An 18,415-nucleotide genomic window follows, 5' to 3' on the forward strand; every position below is an offset into this window, starting at 1 on the left:
CCCAAAAAATGTCATGTTGACCTCGTAAATTGCGTTGCAAATCCATTTTTCTGCATTTTTTTACTATTTTTGCAATTTTCCCATGGGTTTGCCCATTTGGGTGGGCGCCCGCATTGCTTCTGGGCTGCCCAGCACCTTTCCCATGGTTCTGCCCATTTGGCGGGCACCCGCGGATTCTGGGAGGGCGCCCGCCGTGCTTCAGGACCCTGCACCTCCAACTTCGGATCGTCATATCTCACTTGTTTCAACTCTGAATTGGTCCGTTCTTGAGTCTAAACTAACCACGTCAAAATAAGATTTCCAATGGTACCAATTAGAGCTTTAGATTCCATTTGTAACTCAAGATATTCAAATTTTAGTAAAGTAGTGTCTGTTTTTAGTTCGAACTGGGATAGGGTTTCCTTCCTTCGACTTCAGAACTTGAAATCTTTGCCATCCGGACTCCGAATCATGTGATTCTTGAGTCTATCTTTGTTAGTTTTTCATTGTCTATCCAATGGTGTATATGGGGGTACTCATTTCAGTTTGAAAATGATCGTTTTGCCCCTAGGGCTTAATTGTTATCTTTCCGATCTCCTGCTTCCGCACTTATCCCTTTGGGTTCTATGACCTCATAGAAGGTCATCTTAGGGTCTTAGAGGTGTGTTGTGCCTTGGGAGACCATTGTCTTATTTCTAGCTTCTGCATCTTGGATCCAGTTCGGGTCATCACAGGATACACTGAGTTAAAAAATCTAGGGTCGTCACATATATTATATTATATTATATTATATATACCTTCCATAATTAATCATTAATTAATTAAATCGTATATAACTATATATATCAATAAATATGTATATATATAAATATATATATTATTATCCAAAAATGATTATTTAAATAATCACATAATCATGGGCCTTTATTAATTAACCCAACAAGGCTTTATCCAAGTCCAAGACCATATCCATTGGTTCCATTCCTCTTAAGTTCAAACCCATTAACTTAAATAAATAAAATAATCCAATTAAGTCTAATAATTATAATTAATTCACAATAAAATCACACTAGCATAAAAATTACACGTAGTCAAATAAGTAACTTAAAACAATACAATCATGACATTCTCATAAGGCAAACCAACACACCAATTTATCAAACATAATCACAAAATATAATTTTATTAAAATAAGACAATTAATCTAAGCACTCAATTAAATAAAAATAATTCATTTAAAAACACAATAAAATCAATTAAACCTAATTAAATCAAACAAATTATTTTAAATAAAAAAATAAAAAAATCATTAATCTCAATAAATAATACCTTTAAAATATTGAGGTATTACACGACAAGTCAATTGGCACGCTTTTCAAAGAGATACTAATTGATTTCTTCATATTCTACCATTCTTAAACTGTATTCTACTGACTATATAATCAAACAGATGGAGGAACAAAACAAAAATATATATATATATATATATATATATATATAAATCACTAGTCAAGTGGCCATGTACGCAACCACGATAATAAATCAATAGGCACGATCAATTAGAAAAATAGTGAATCGAATCCAGAAATTCTCATGCCTATAAATTTAAATAATATATGATATACTTTTAATTCCTTTCATCTTGATTTGTATAAGAAAAATTCTAGCTTTAACCGTGGCTCTAATACCAATTTTAATCAAATAATTTGCATGTAGAAATCAAGAATACTACAATTCATTAAAGAGATAATTTAGTCTCATTCCTGATTGATGATTAACGCACATATACCTTTAGATTTTGGAGGATTGTCTTAGAATTCTTTGTGATCCTGCAAAACATTAGAGTGTTTTACCCCCTTTCTGAGAGTTGTCCTTTGATAGGGCTGAATAAGGGTTTAAAACCCTTATATATAACAACAACAGGGGGGACGACTTCTCTACAAATAAACATACCTAAATTTCCCTTCCTATAATGGAAACTTAGATATAAATGGTTAGAATTAAATCATACCAAATAAGTTGGAAAACCATAATCTAACAGTATAAACCATACTCTGAATTCGACCACCAAATTGGAAAGTACAACCCAATTCATCAAGTATCGATAATCACATTGCAATCCTATTTTAGAAAACGTAGTGCATAGAATCATAAAATAATTTTTATTAATTATATATAAAAATTTCCAACAATATATTCAAAAGTGCGCTTTCTTATACTGCTAATACATAAACATGTACATATATTCCAATATATATGTCCATCTGGTGTTAAAGTTTTCCTGTTTGCTCAAACACACATAATTAAAAACTCAATGATAACTTGCGAAAATATTGAGCAGAGGTTAATGTAATGGTAGAGTAAATTAAAATTGAAAATTTAAACAAATTAGTTTTTTTTTTAAAAAAAATTCAAATAAATTTAGTTTTGAAATCACACACTTAAAAGATATATATATCACAATATATTAATTTTGAAACGACTAACACTTCATTTATGGATGGTCTCAACCATACCATCACCAATAGGGTTAACCAAGCAAAGTCTAACCTTTCCCAATGTCAAAATTAGCTTGATAGTGATCTCAACCATCCTATTTTGAGAGAACAGAAAAAGCTCTCACATTGACCTACTCTAGTCTGATTAAAATTGAAGAGAGCTTTTCAAACAAAAATCAAGAGTTACTTGGCTAGCTATGGGAGATCAAAATACTGTCTTTTCCATAAAAGCGTTCGTAACAAATTGAATAGAGAGAAGATCGATTACATGTGTCCACAACCAGGGCGAGATTGGTGGTCAAATGCTTTAAACAAAAGCAAAGCATTGACTATACAATATTTTTTCCCTGGTTGTGAAACTAAGTACCATTCGCTTAGTTTTTAGATTTGTTACAACAGATGGGTTGCATCTTGAGCAGTTAGATGTCAAAACTACTTATTCTCCGTGGTGACCTAAAGGAGGAGATTTACATGCAACAATAAGAGGGTTTCCCAGTCAAAGAGAAAGAGAAACTAGTATACAAGTTGAAGAAAAACTTGTATGGTTTGAAACAAACCCTGAGGTAGTGGTACAAGAAGTTTGATGGTTTGATGAAGCGACATGGCTACAACAAGTGCAATACTGACCATTGCTGCTACTTTAAGAGGTTTAAGCCAAGTTTCATTATCCTTTTACTTTATGTTGATGACATATTAGTAGCAGGTTCTAATTTTGAAGAAATCAGCAAATTGACCAAGCAGTTGTCTAGTGAATTCGAGATAAAGGATCTTAGTGTAGCGAAATAAATTCTTAGGATGAGGATTAGCAGAGAAAAGCAGAAAGGTACTTTGTAATTATCTCAGGCTGAGTATGTTAAACATGTTCTAAAGAGGTTTAACATGAATAATGCTAATGTGGTGAGTACTCCTTTAGATAGTCACTTTCGATTATCTCAAGATCAGTGTCCGAAGACAAAGGATGAGAAAAACTTCATGGCTAAAATTCCATATGCCTCAACCATTGTAAGTTTGATGTATTCTATGGTGTGCACAAGACCAAACATTGCATATGTAGTGGGAGCAGTATGCAGGTTCATAAAAGATCTGGGCAAGTTACACTAGGAAGCAGTGAAGTGGATATTGAGATATCTACGGGGTACCACAGACAGATGCCTGTGTTTCAAAAGGGGCGAGGTGAAGCTACATGGTTATGTAGATTCAGAATTTGCTAGTGAGGTAGACTACAGAAGCAGTATTACCGGGTATGTGTTCACGGTGGGTACAACCGCAGTTAGTTGGGTTTCGCAAATACAAAAGATTGTAGCGTTATATACTATAGAGGCAGAGTATGTGGCGATGACAGAGGCCAGCAAGGAGATGATTTGATTACAAGGTTTGTTGACAGAGTTAGGATTCGAATAGGTGAAGATTGTTTTGCACAGTGATAGTCAGAGTGCGATACAACTGGTAAAGAATTCTGCATTTCATTCAAGGACCAAGCATATAGGACTTCGGTATCACTTCATCAGATATTTGTTAGAAGATGGGGTGTTGACACTTGAGAATATACTTGGCACTAAGAATCCAGATGACATGTTGAATAAGACAATGACCATGGAGAAACTGAAACTGTGTGCAGCTTCAGTCGGTCTTCTAGCTTGAAGACAAAGATAAGCACACCGACATGCATGGGACATGCATGAGAAGAAGATTGAATGAGTTTACAAGTGCTTCAGCCTCCAAGTGGGAGATTGTTGTGGTTTTATGGAGTTTGATTATGTGAAAGATTTTTAGGAAGGTTTAATTATATGGAAACTTCAATTTCCTGATCTATTTTAACTTCCTTATTAGTTTTAGACTCTACAAAAGGCAATTTATGGTATGACAAGTTTTTTTTGGGTATATATATATATATCAACTCAAATCAGATTTTAGGGTGTAAAGAAAACTGAGAAAAAAAGAAGAAGATGATCATCATATGTGTTGTATGATTGATTAATTTGTGCCAACACAAGAGAGAACAATTTGGAGAGATTGAGAGAAAATTCTCCACTGTAATTCTTTATTTTTTCATAGTAGTTGTTCGATACGCTCCATGGACGTAGCCCTAATATTTAGGTGAACCATATATGTCTTGTGTTCTTGTGTGTGATTTTTTTTTTTTTTTTTTTTATTCTTCGTGATTGCTTAATTATTTCTCGAACATTGTTGTTTATTTTTCGTTTCCGTCACAACAATTGGAGGATCCGGTTGATTGTGCAGATCAACTCCAGCAAAATCTTTAATCAACCATAATAACTCTAGTTTTAGAAGCACACTCTTTATCTTTCTCTCTAACAAATGGGAATAAGCGTGGTTGCAAGGGTATATATAACAATGTTCATATAATTTTTTTTTTTTTTTGGAATGTAAATGCTGCTATAAGCGTATGAAGTATCAAAATGATATTGTGGCTCAATCAAGCTGATAACATCCAATTATAGGCACTAATGAACGATCAAGAAGGGACAATTGAACTTGTGTATCTCAAGCTCCATCGTTATATACTAAAATTAGGGGTGGCAACTAGTGTTCGCGGGTCATAATCGTATCGTATCAACTTAAGGGCATTCTACTAAACATTTCAACCCAAACACGACCATTTAATAATCGTGTTAGGAACCTTCAACATTAACCCAACCTATTTATTAAACGGCCGAGTTACACGTGTAATTCGTTTAATGACTTATTTACTAAAACAAAATATTATACTATTTAAATTATTAATAATACTCAATCAAACAATAAGTACTAGAAAATATAAGTTTGAATCCAACCAAATTACTAAATAATCTCTCGTTTATTAAATGGGTTATACGTGTTGAACTACTCAACCCAAACACGACACGATTAACTAAACGGGTTAATCGTGTCGACCCATTTACGACTTGAACCTGTTTAATGTGACGGCCCTACTTTTTCAAGCCAGTGCATCCTGTGATTAGCCGAAGATTGACTCGATAACGGATACTGATGCGGAAATAAGAAATAAGATAATGGTCTCCCAAGGCACAACACACCTATAAGGCACTAAGGTGACATTCCATGAAGTCATGGAACTCAATGAGAACTAACGTGGAAGAAAAAGATTAGAAAAAGATCAAATAAGGCCCCAGGGGCAAAATAGTCTTTTCACATGGAAACAATGTCCCTAGGATTGTATATCATTCCCAAGACTCATCCGTGACTTCCCATGAAGTCACGGAACTCAAAAGAAAGTAGCAGAAGCAAATGAAATGAAAACCGGACAAATTTAGCCCTAAAGACAAAATGGTAATTTTTTGAAAATAAAGAATCGGCTGCTATCGAGCACACGACTAGAAAGACAACGAAAAACTAATCAGGATGGACTCAAGGATCACATGATTCGAAATCCGGACGAAAGAGAAACGACAAAACAAGGAAAAATGAGTAAATACGGCAAAAGGGTAAATTGGTAATTATCCAGGAAGATCTGGGTGCAACCGAGCACACCGTTGGATAGTTGATGAAAAAATAATTGAGTTCAAAAAACAATTCATCCAAATCGGAGTCCGGACGAGGGAGAAACGAGCGAATGAAGTTCGGTTGATGAAGCGGCAATGGGCCAAGGCAGCCCCACAAGCACGTGCGCGCGTAAAAAGTTGCTGGGGCAGCCCTTTGGGCTGCTGTGCAAAAATTAATTTTCTGCCAGAACTAAGAGTCGAAACGAGATCCGAAACGAATTTTTCTGGAAAAACACGAAGAAGAAAGCCCCCCTAAAATAGAGTTTTCTACCCAACATCATGGAAGAAAACGAAAAAAACACTCTTTGAAATCTCCAAAATGCCCCTAGATCAGAATAGGTCAAGAGGGTCAAAAAGCTGCTACATGGACTTTTTTGGAATCTTCCAAAACAGAGAGCAAAAACGGGGCCTTTAACGACATTTTCTGGAAAACACGAAGAAGAACCCCCCCTCCCCACGCGGAAATTGAGTTTTCTGCCCTGCTACACGGAAGAAAACAAAAAAAACATACTGTGAAATACCCAGAATGCCCCTAAATAAAAAAAAGGAAAAAACTCAGAAAATGCAACTTTGCACCAAGTATGCATTTGACCCTAAATACATTTCTAGGTTGAAACAAATGTGTACGCAAGCGTAATAAATTATTTCAAGCGCGTGGGAAAGGTTCGCGGTTCCCGAGAAAACCCGATTCAAAATCCAACCCCCCGACGGCAAAAAATGGCTAAAATGGACTTGGAATCAAAATTTTGAAATCCGAAAATATGAAATAGTTTCAAATTACCGTTTGGCCCTTGGCCACACTTCATACATGACTAATGAGACCCTATGAAAGAATAAAAATGGGAATCCCACACCCGATGCAACCATGGTGAAACTATAACTTGTCATTTTTTCAATATTTCCAATAGCCCCAAACCACAGGGGGAGTAATTCATGATTACTCGTAGGAAATGAATATGCGTATGACCTAAAGGTTTAAAAATTTTGCATGTTGATATAACTCATTACATGTGGACCATACCATCTAGAATCTAAGTCAAGTTGCTTGTATTGGATCATTCCTAAGTCGTGAAGTATAGAAGAACATGAAACAAGATATCTAAGGAAATTAATAAGATTGAAAGAATTCAATTCACACAATAAGGATAAGCATGAAATCAAGAATAAATCATAATGTCTATGCAATTAAACAAGGTTGGAACATTCCAAATAACACGACAAGGTTCTTAGATCTTCAAGGAAAACACTTGAAATCTAAGGGTTTAAATCAAACAATGTGGATACTCGGATATCGCCTGGATTAGAACCGTACTCTTAGGATCCCTTTAGGGCTACTAACCCATGGGTACCTTCCCTTAGTGCGCACTCTATTGTAGGGAGCTCTCTATCTCCCATATTAGAACCAATTCCTAACCATGTCAAGTCTTGATTAATATCGCCGAGTTTCCATTATCAACAAGTTGTGCATGTCCAGATAGTATCAAGATACAAGTAATGTATTAAACCACATTCCATACACAACCAAGATTTTGGAACACACAAGTCATGACCTAAGTTTTCAACTATAATGGCATGTGAAATGTCAAGAAATCATAGTATGCATCTATATAGATTACAAACTAGGATATATAGCACATAGAATCCATTGATGTAAATATACCACTAGTATAAGACACATGATTTAATTATTTTTCTAGCCATACATGAATAATTAAATTACTTTAAGACAATTGTGCAAGTTCATTAACAACATTAGTGAAACCAAGATACAACAAGTCATGATGCATGATAAAAAGGCAAAAGCCCCATAAAATACAAGTCCAATCCATTGGACCACTAAGTAGAAATTAATTAACCTAATTAATTAATTTCTCTAAAAATCAAAGTTGTCCAAAAATTCTCAAAATAATATATGTGAATGTCCATTCTATGGTGATTGCAAATATCACATTAATTTCACAAAGTGAGCAAAATATAAACATGTGGAATTTAATTAATATAAACTAATTAAATTATAAATTTTCAGAAGTTGCTAAAAAATTTCCAAAATATTATATAGCAAGGGTTATACAGAAATCATCATATATTTCATATCAAAAGTAAGTTACATGCAAGTTAGAATATATCATTAATTTTTCAAACTAATAAATAAACATGCATATAACTTATTACTACAAAAGTGATTAAGCCACTTAGATAATAAACATAATACATTCCCTACCTTACTAGAAAAAAGTGTCTTTAGAATCCAAGGCTAGCAAGCTCCAAATGATCTACCCTTTAAGGGTTATGTAGAGGAGAATGAGGGGAATCAAAAGTATTCCCCAAGGTAAGGCTAGAAATGAGTGGAAGGCTCCAAAAATCAAGGCTTTAGCCTAGGCTTCAAGGTGCTCTAATGGAGGCTAGGGTTTTTGGTGAAGGAATACAAAGGAAATAAGGTGTGATAAAATGTGAGTGAAGGAAATAAAAATCATTTACTCACTATGTGGTCTTACACCAAAGTCAACACATACAAGAATCGACAATTACATTAAAACCCCTCTTTAATGTAAAAATCCCAAAGTGGCCTAAAAATATTTGTAAGTAGGTCCTTCCTCTAAATATCTTGCAAACTTAATTGCAAAATGGTCATTAAGACATAAATAATTACTTTAAGTAAATACAGAAAAACCCCCAAAAAAAAATAAAAATTTCAAAGAAGTGTACATCCACACCCCTAAGGAAGAAAATATACTGATGGCATGCATTTTCAAGAAAGTAAAAAATACATATCAATGAAATCATGTATCATGAGTGCATGCAAAAGTGGAAGCAAAACCGAACACAAAAGGTGAGCTTACGCGAAAGAAAATGCTAACCGGAAAAGAAATAATTAAATAAAAAAATAAAATAATAATAATAATAAAAAAACAAAGTGTGGAAAAAGGTGAGGAGATGACACGGCCCTCACAAGGAAGAGTGTTGAGATCATTCCCGAGCACTCAAAATGACATGAAGGGTTAAAACCCGAACTTTACAAAGAAACTTTAACGGAAAAAAAATATTCTGAAAAAATGGAGGAAAATAAAGGAAGGAAAATGACTGGGTCATTACATTTAAGATCAACCCAAACCTACCTAACTCGTGGCATGTTCGAATCGTGTTGGCAGGTTGTGTCATCCCTAACTTAAACTGAAGCAAATTGAGATGATGTCAAAACCAACACAATATTTATCTTATTGTAAAAGTCTGTATATAGACTTAGGACATATTAAAAATACTCATTTTTAGGGAATATCAATAATCTTTATATTTCAACTTTTACAAAATAAATACGTTCATTGTTTGTCCTCTCCATATCTTGACCAATTAAATATTTGTGCTGTTAGTTTCATGTTATATATATATATATATATATATATATATATATATAATCTTGAGATTGTATATATTTTTAAAAGCAATTTGCTTTATAAATTTCCTAAATATAATTTTTTACCAAAGTAGTAATTTTTCGACAATAATACATAGTTTTATTTATTTTATTTTATTTTATTATCAGAGTAGTGATATTTCGACGATAGTGAATTGGTTGTTGCTGAAGCCAAAATAGATGCGATGAAAATGTATGGTGACTTCAATGTTGTTGAGAGAGAAAGAGAGCTGAGAGAGGAAGGAAAAGAGAGATTTTCTTTCCTATTTTGTTTTTTCTTACATCAGCAACAAGGGCAATTTTAGGGTTTTAATAAATAAAAAAAAATTGGTCAAAATTGATGATTAAAAATAAGTGTCGCTTTCCTTTTTTGTCTGTCCCAAAAGAATAGTTCACTTTCTTTTTTCAAACAATATATTTTACATTTATTTTTTTTTTTTTTTCCATATATATCCTTTGAGTTTAAAATTTTAAACGTGAATATTCAAAACTTAAAATAGGGATGGCAACGGGGCGGAGTTGAGGTGGAGTTGGCTAAACCCTACTCTGCCCCTTTAAAAAATTAGTCATACCAACTCCGTTCCAACTCCGGGACGAGTTTATAATTGGTATACAATCCCCGTCTCAACTCCGGTAAACAAAATACCGACTCCGTCCCACATACTCCGTTTAATTGCGATAGAGTTGAAACTGTTGAATTAATTCCTAGACTTAGGATAAAATACTAAGATCTTGAATCCTTAATTGATTCTTGAAGATTGAATCATGTGTACAATTATGAAATTTTAGTAAGTAGTGATTCTAGTGAATATTTAGTCAAAATATATTAATGGACACTTAACTTATATATATATATATATATATATATATATATAATCGGGGTCGGGGCGGGGGTGGGTTGGGGGCATTACTAAATCCGCCCCCGCCCCAAACCTGCTTAGAGTTTTCAATTCTTTTACTACATCCGTCCCAAACCCATTTATGGAGCTACCAAATCCGTCTCATTTTGAAGTAGAGCGGGACAGAAACCCAGCGGGTTGGAGGAAATTGCCATCCCTAACTTAAAAAGATAATTTAGTAATTTTTGAGACAGACAATATATAGCTATCACATGTCCCCTTAAAAATTACACTCCTCGTAAGCTACACTTAAATTGAGACGGAGGAAATAATATTTTTTTACACTTAACCAAAAAAAAAAAAAAAAATTCAAGTTCAGGTTTTCCGTTAGGATTGGGTCGAGTTTGATCGGACCCACCCAGTTTCTTAAACCCGTCTTTTATTCTTGCTCTCACCCTCAAACAAAAACCCACGCCACCATCTAGGGTTTCTACCGTCTCTGTCTACTCTTCTCTCTCTAGAAAACCGTAAAATCTTACTAGTCGGCCGTAGTTCGTTCTCGGAAGAATTTAGGGTTTTGTTTGTTCAAGCGACGAATTGCAAGAAAATGTCAGATTTCTTACCTCTTGATATGGTGATGGACATCCTCACTAGACTACCGGTCAAAACCCTCATCCGATGTTCTTGTGTCTGCAAATCATGGTATTATTTGGTCACAAACCCTAGTTTTATCACCAAACACCTCAACACAAACAACAAAAACAACCTTCTACTAATTCGAAGGTGCTCTATTAAAGCCCTTGTCAAAGAGCACTACTCGGTACTACGTTGTGAAAACAAAATCTTATGTGATTATGCAGAGTTTGAGATCCCAGTTTATGGCTTTCTAAACAAATATTTTAGGATAGTCGGTAGCTGCAATGGGTTGGTATGCCGTTACAATGATTTGCCCTATTACAGTAACGATATTTACCTATGGAACCCGTCCATTCAAAAGGCAATGACCCTTCCGCGCCCTCGTATCACATCTCGATCAGCCGTTGCTTTTATGCAGAACATAGGATTTGGCTTCGATTCCCGCACTGATGATGACAAGGTTGTCAGGATTGTGTATGCGCTGGACCGCTATGGTCATCAAACTCCTCCTCCGGAGGTTGTCATTTTCAGTCTGAGCACAGGCAGATGGCGGAACATCAGCCATTTAGGTCTTAAACATATCATCCTGTGGATGGCTCCCCAGGCTTTTCTGAATGGGGCTGCACATTGGCTTGCTAACAATGGGACAGAAAAGAGCTACGTGATCGTGTCATTCCACATGGGTGATGAGGTGTTTGGCGAAATTAAGGTGCCCGATGGTGTAGATAATGCCAACCGGCTGCTAGGAGACCGTGTTGATAAGTATCAAGAATCGCTTTCTCTGATCCATATCGTGGATACTGGTGACAAATTTATTTGTTGCATATGGGTGATGAAGGAGTATGGCATGCCAGAGTCTTGGACTCGACTATTTAATATTAATTTAAGTGGAGTATTAGGCAATCGCGTAGTTGGCTTTACAAGGAATGGCGAAGTTCTATTTGGAAGAAAATCTGGGCATCTCTTAGCTTATGATCCCGAAGCCAAAAAAGTAACGCATATTCATTTTCGTGGATCAACAGGCTCATGGGTTATGGATTCATTTTATGCTGATGTTTATACCGAGAGCCTAGTTTTAGTCACTTGTAAGGAGTCAAAACCAAACAAGAAAGGGAAAGAACAGGCAAGATGCATGTTTTTACCTACTTTTACCTCTTATATATTTTTTTTTGGGGGAAGTCTTTACCTCTTATATTTGCTATTGCTAAGTTCTGTTGTTACTTAACTTACAATTACTGTTTGATATTCATCTTTTGAGGAGTTACAGTTATTGTTGATGTTGATATCTTTTTGTGCCTGACGTGCAAAGAATTCTTTCAGGGGTGGAAAATCAAATTGAGGAAGCCATTGAAGGTGAAGAACTGTTGAAAGACTGGAAGTGGCATAGTGAACTCTTTCCCTGTTTTTTCTGTTACTTTTACTTCGCGAGTGGTACATAATGTTGTAGAACTGTTGAAAGAGTGGAATTGGCATATTTATGTAGTTAGAGCTTTTGAAGATACGGCTTTAGATGTTCTGCATAAAGTATTTGTTATCCATTATTCCTTATCTTTTGGTGCCACTTTATCTTCTAAATTTTGTTTTGGGTATGGACCACATTATATTATATGAATTAAGTTGTCAAAAGCAGCTTCTTTAGGTAGAGTGGCTGGATGTTGTGCCAAGCATTTAGAAGTCACTAGCCGGTGATATTTTGTAGGAAATCATAGAGTTTTCTTTTTTTGCTCGGATTATTCTAGCCAAGGTTAAGGTTGGCTCGTTTCGCTTGATAGCCAATCTCAAGTTCAAACTTGAGCTCAATAAATGAGCGATGTTCACTAGTCTTAACGAGTAATAAATCTTTTTTTCTTTCCCCTTTAAATATTCTCCAATAAGTAGGTCCAATTCTTATAGTTTCTTTAGTGCAACATGATATTAAAAACTTCTAAAATAATGAATTCAATGCAGTTAATATTGTAATAAATTAACTAATAATATATGTAAATGAATATAATCTCTGTTTTTCTGATCAGTTTCTTGACATCTCACAACCCTTCACTCTATTATATTTATGTGTGTGTGTTTTATATATACATGAACAAGAATAGTGATATACATACAAAATATCAAATTTTTGCTCCTTATATGTTGATATACATGTTCCTAATCGTAGTATTTTGCTCTTTTGGGTTGGTTCATATGTTATTGTTTCACTTATTTGGAGACATTGATGCTCATGTACATTAACTGTTTGATTAAATGTTTGTATGATCTAATTTTTGAGGAATTTGATATAATATGAGGATTTTGGATTTGCTTATGTTGTATTTTGATCATTTATGGACTTTTTGAGGCTGTTGTATATGTTCTTTGTGGTTTTGTATCATGAATTTGATGTTTGGGAATACAGGGAATTGGGTAGTTGCTGGAAATTGTGACTGGCCAAAATGGACCGGTACGTCGAATATTTCTGAATGTGGTAGAAAATTAATTTGAGGTTATTCTGTGATCTGTTTTTTTAGGATGCTGGCATTTTTATTTTAAGTTTGATGATATTTGTATAGACTTGCTAGTATTATCAAGAAACAGGTCATATTAATGATATTATTAACTCAAATAACAAGACAAAAAATGTCTATGACACACTGAAAGGAAAAAAAGAAAAAAAAGGAAGCATGAAAAAAAAAATAACACCACTTACGTTGCATCTTTCAATGAATATACTATATAGTAGCTGATTAGTTACGGTTGTACATGTGAACATGAGTGCACTTGGAATAGCAAGTTAGTTAATTTCCTATCATGTCGGATATCTAGACAACAATCCGAGGTGCTAGCATTGACGATCAATTTATGCACAGCTCAGGCTCAACTACATGAGCTTTGACGGCTTTAATTAGCATAGTACACCATCATAATTTAATTAACATTTTCGATCTCATTTAATAAGCAAGCCAAACTTGAATAAACCTTGCTTGACTCGTTAAACTCACAATCAAATTTATAGACGGATGGATAATCATGAGCAGACTCATTAAGACTAGTAAACATGACTCATTTATTGAGCTCAATGTTTCAACTAGAGATTGGTTAGAAAGTGAAAGAAACTAGCTATGATTTCCAACAAAATACACCAACCAATGCTAATTATCAAATTTCTGAGGACAAACAATTTCATGCAGCATGAGCAGATCCAACAGCCTCTTAACAGAAAAAATAATGCTAATTATATTTCATTTTCTGCTTGGTTGATATCACCATTTAGCTCCACAACAATAGAGCACCCAAAAAGAACCTTAACTACCTAATTTGCCCTGAAAAATACATTTTAAGCAAAGTTAGAGGTGGTTAGTAAAAATACACCAAAACAAAAAACTATGAATTCTTTTCTCAATCTATCTTATCCAACCTGAGCCACAACTCATGCATCTCAGTAGTTCCCATGAATTTCTATATGGTAAGCCATGCATCTGGTTTTCTACACTGCTGGAATGCCTTCGCAATCTAGCAATCTGGGAGAGTGGGAGGTCAAGCTTGTTCACCATGTCCTAGTTGAAACTAGAAGTTATGACTCAGAAGATAGGCATCAAACAAATATTTTAGGATAGTCGGTAGCTGCAATGGGGTGGTATGCCTTTCCAATGATAAGTTCTTTTACGGTAACAATATTTACCTATGGAACCCGTCCATTCAAAAGACAATGGCCCTTCCGCGCCCTCGTACCAGTGCTCGTATGCATAGCATCGGATTTGGCTTCGATTCCCGGACTGATGACTACAAGGTTGTCAGGATTGTGTATATGCCGGACGATTATCCGAAGGTTGAAATTTTCAGTCTGAGCACAGGCAGATGGCAGAACATCAGCCATTTAGGTCTTAAACATATCATCCTGCGGATGGCTCCCCAGGCTTTTCTGAATGGGGCTGCACATTGGCTTGCTGACAATGGGACAGAAAAGAGCCACTTGATCGTGTCATTCCACATGGGTGATGAGGTATTTGGCGAAATTAAGGTGCCCGATTGCATAGTCAATGTCGACTGGCTGCTAGGAGAATCGCTTTCTCTGATCCATATCCTGGATACTGGTGACAAATTTATTTGTTGTATATGGGTGACGAAGGAGTATGGCATGCCAGAGTCTTGGACTCAACTATTTAATTTTAATTTAAGTGGAGTATTAGGCAATCGCGTAGCTGGCTTTACAAGGAATGGCGAAGTTCTATTTGGAAGAAAATCTGGGCATGTCTTAGCTTATGATCCCGAAGCCAAAAAAGTAACGCCAACGCATATTCATTTTCGTGGATCAACAGACTCATGGGTTAGGGATTCATTTTATGCTGATGTTTATACCGAGAGCCTAGTTTTAGTCACTTGTAAGGAGTCACCTGGTTTGTTTGAAAAAATGAGAGACATAAAACAATACGCGGTAAAAAAAGTAAGAGAAAAGAATGAAAAGATAAGCAAAATCAAACAAGAAAGGGAAAGAAACATAAATGATTTGGCATTAGAGAAAAAAAAATGAAAATAGGAGCAAAACCAAACAAGAAATGGAAAGAACAGGCAAGATGCATGTTTTTACTTACTTTTACCTCTTATATTTGCTATTGCTATTGCTATTGCTAAGTTCTGTTATTGCTTAATTTACAATTACTGTTTGATATTCATCTTTTGAGGAGTTACAATTATTGTTGATGTTGATATCTTTTTGTGCCTGATGTGCAAAGAATTCTTTCAGGGGTGGAAAATCAAATTGAGGAAGCCATTGAAGGTGAAGAACTGTTGAAAGACTGAAGTGGCATAGTGAACTCTTTCCCTGTTTTTTCTGTTACTTTTACTTTTAATGGCGGAGAACTGTTGAAAGGGTGGAATTGGTATTTAACTCACCCATGATGCTTTTGAACTTTTAGAGCATTTGGGCTTGATATGGCTTTAGATGTTCTGCAGAAAGTATTTGTTATCCATTATTCCTCATCTTTTGGTGCCACTTTATCTTCTAAATTTTGTTTTGGGTATGAACCACATTATATTATATGAATTAAGTTGTCAAAAATAGCTTCTGTCGTTGGATGTTGTGCCAAGCATTCAGAAGTCACTAGCGGTGATATTTTGTAGGAAATCATAGAGTTTTTCTTTTTGCTCAGATTATGCTAGCCAAGGTTAAGTTTGGCTTGTTTCGCTTGATAGCCAATCTCAAGTTCAAACGTGAGCTCAATAAATGAGCGATGTTCACTAGTCTTGACGAGTACTAAATCTTTTTTTGTTTCCCCTTTAAGTATTCTCCAATAAGTTGGTCCAATTCTTATAGTTTCTTTAGTGCAACATGATATTGAAAACTTCTAAAATAATGAATTCAATGCAGTTAATATTGTAATAAATTAACTAATAATATATGTAAATGAATATAATCTCTGTTTTCCCGATCAGTTTCTTGACACTTCACAACCCTTCAGTCTATTATATTTATGTGTGTGTTTTATATATACATGAACAAGAATCGTGATATATATACAAAATATCAATTTTTGCTCCTTATATGTTGATACACATGTTCCTAAGCCTAGTATTTTGCTCTTTTCGGTTGGTTCATATGTTATTGTTCTTCCTACTGGGACCTTGTGTCTCAACCTACCATTTTGCAGGTGCCATGATCAATTGGAGAATTGGAATTGCCTAGTTTCACTTATTTGGAGACATTTCTGCTCTTGTACATTAACTGTTTGATTAAATGTTTGTATGATGTAATTTTTGAGTAATTTGATATAATATGAGGATTTTGCATTTGCGTGTATTTTGATCATTTATGGACTTTCTGAGGCTGTTGTATATGTTCTTTGTGGTTTTGTATCATGAATTTGATGTTTGGGAATAGCAGGGAATTGGGTAGTCGCTGGAAATTGTGACCGGCCAAAATGGACCGGTCGAATATTTCTGAACGTGGTAGAAAATTATTTAGAGGTTATTATAAAAGGAAAAAATAAAAAAAAGGAAGCATGAAAAAAGAAAAAGAAAAACAAACAACACCAGTACTTGCATTGCATCTTTCAATGAATATATTAGCTGATTAGTTATTGATTTCATCAAAATGCATCACATTTTGAGCCCAATGGTTGAAACTTAAGCATGGTAATAAGGGGCATGAAAATGTAGTCTCATCCCACGAGTCAAAGAAAAAACGTACATAACAATGACATGAACATGACTGCACTTGGAATAGCATTCAAGTTAATTAATTTTCTATCATGTCAGATATCTAGACAATAGTCTTTTCAATAATTCTAGGTGCTAGCGTTGACGATCAATTCATGCACAGTTCAGGTTCAACTACATAAGCTCTAACGGCTTTAATTAGCACAGTACACCATCATAATTTAATTAACATTTTTGACCTCATTTAATAAGCAAGCCAAACTTGAATAAACCTTGCTTGACTAGTTAAACTCACAAACATGTTTATAAACGGATAGATAATCACCAGCAGACTCATTCAGACTACTAAACATGGCTCATTTTTTTTTTTCATTAAATGCGTCACATTTTTTTAGCTCAAATTAGAAGATTAAGAGCACAAAGGTACGAGCAGTTCTAGAAATGGGCATCCACAGACATGGAAACTTACTGATACGGAGTATTTATTTGTGAAAAATGAGATGGTTGAATAATATTACGAACAAACTTTTATGAAGCCAACAGAGGTTATTAAGCAAATCATCACTTTATTAAACTTGAGGATAGTCTTTTCACCAATTAGTGGTGCTAATCCTTCTATGTAGTGGCACATGACCCATAATAGGGGTCAAATAATCTTCTCCATGAGAACTTCCAAAAGCTTCAGACCCTCCATCAAGAACCCACAACCAAACCATCTCAAACCACCCTTTACTACACAAACTTCTCACTACATTGCACCTTTTTCATCAGCACAGACCCAAAATCATGCACCCAAACCATCTGCAATTTCAAGACCCATCTTAACCCATAAGCCACAGCCAATCTCCATTCTTAAGAATCCAGCCCATCAACCACCCTCTTCCCACCATGATTCCCCAGCAAAACGAAGCACAAAGCACAGCATCCCCACCAACAAAACTACTCTTGCTACAAAAAAAGGTGTCATTTTCTGACCATCCCCACAAAGAACCAACTATCAAGCAAACCACCAAGTTTGTGGATGACCACAACAACATCATGGCTGACATTGATCCTCGGAACACACAAGCCTTGATTGATGAAATTTTGGCTAAGGGTTGAGCTGAATGAGTACAAATGCAACTACATCTACAATCACCTCCTTAAGGAAGTGGAGTGGTTACGTGGCCTCATTGGGGATGGCCTTGCAGCTCAAGCCAAAATGAGAGCCAAGATCATAGCACTCTCTGACCAAATCATCGCCTCAAACCACGCAACCCTGCCCCTGCGAAAATGATCTCCTGATCACCATGACAGTAATGATACTGATTCTCCTGATCACCAAGAGGTTATCCCAGCATAGCTTCCACGGAGTGACCACCATCAACCACTAGCAAAGCTCAGTCAAGCCACCACCACCAGCCACCAGAATCATCACATCAG

The 18,415-nt window shown here is 35.3% G+C and overlaps 2 protein-coding genes and 1 pseudogene across 3 annotated transcripts; all 3 read left to right on the top strand.

The window, feature by feature from the left end:
* LOC132272895 (uncharacterized) overlaps positions 1 to 3,842 on the top strand; it is a 47,915-nt pseudogene extending 44,073 nt beyond the window's left edge.
* Positions 3,843 to 10,414: 6,572 nt separating this feature from the next.
* On the top strand, positions 10,415 to 17,045 carry LOC132298054 (F-box/kelch-repeat protein At3g23880-like). 2 transcript variants are annotated; one of them, XM_059794952.1, is made up of 4 exons: positions 10,415 to 11,990; positions 12,188 to 12,220; positions 13,257 to 13,301; positions 15,582 to 17,045. In XM_059794952.1, the coding sequence occupies exons 1-3, from the start codon at positions 10,839 to 10,841 to the stop codon at positions 13,266 to 13,268; spliced, it is 1,197 nt and encodes a 398-aa protein (XP_059650935.1). In that variant the 5' UTR covers positions 10,415 to 10,838; the 3' UTR covers positions 13,269 to 13,301; positions 15,582 to 17,045. The 2 variants fall into 2 exon arrangements, with proteins under 2 accessions (XP_059650935.1, XP_059650934.1); XM_059794951.1 differs by lacking the exons at positions 13,257 to 13,301; positions 15,582 to 17,045 and having other exon boundaries at positions 12,188 to 13,242.
* Positions 14,547 to 15,637, top strand: LOC132272901 (F-box/kelch-repeat protein At3g06240-like). The gene is made up of 2 exons (XM_059773970.1): positions 14,547 to 15,234; positions 15,582 to 15,637. Exons 1-2 carry the CDS (start codon positions 14,547 to 14,549, stop codon positions 15,635 to 15,637), a joined length of 744 nt encoding a protein of 247 aa, XP_059629953.1.
* Positions 17,046 to 18,415: the final 1,370 nt, after the last annotated feature.

The sequence above is a fragment of the Cornus florida genome, unplaced genomic scaffold (assembly GCF_030987335.1).
Source record: "Cornus florida cultivar Cherokee Brave unplaced genomic scaffold, ASM3098733v1 CherokeeBrave_3.0.0_Hap2_Chr01, whole genome shotgun sequence".
Lineage (NCBI taxonomy): Eukaryota > Viridiplantae > Streptophyta > Magnoliopsida > Cornales > Cornaceae > Cornus > Cornus florida.

Excerpts from the sequence above, each read along its gene's own strand:
- LOC132272901 (XM_059773970.1), top strand. The coding sequence starts at position 14,547 with ATGGCCCTTCCGCGCCCTCGTACCAGTGCTCGTATGCATAGCATCGGA. Across the intron at positions 15,235-15,581 it reads CACTTGTAAGGAGTCACCTG|GGGTGGAAAATCAAATTGAG; the intron begins GTTTGTTTGAAA and ends GAATTCTTTCAG.
- LOC132298054 (XM_059794951.1), top strand. The coding sequence starts at position 10,839 with ATGTCAGATTTCTTACCTCTTGATATGGTGATGGACATCCTCACTAGA. Across the intron at positions 11,991-12,187 it reads ACAAGAAAGGGAAAGAACAG|GGGTGGAAAATCAAATTGAG; the intron begins GCAAGATGCATG and ends GAATTCTTTCAG.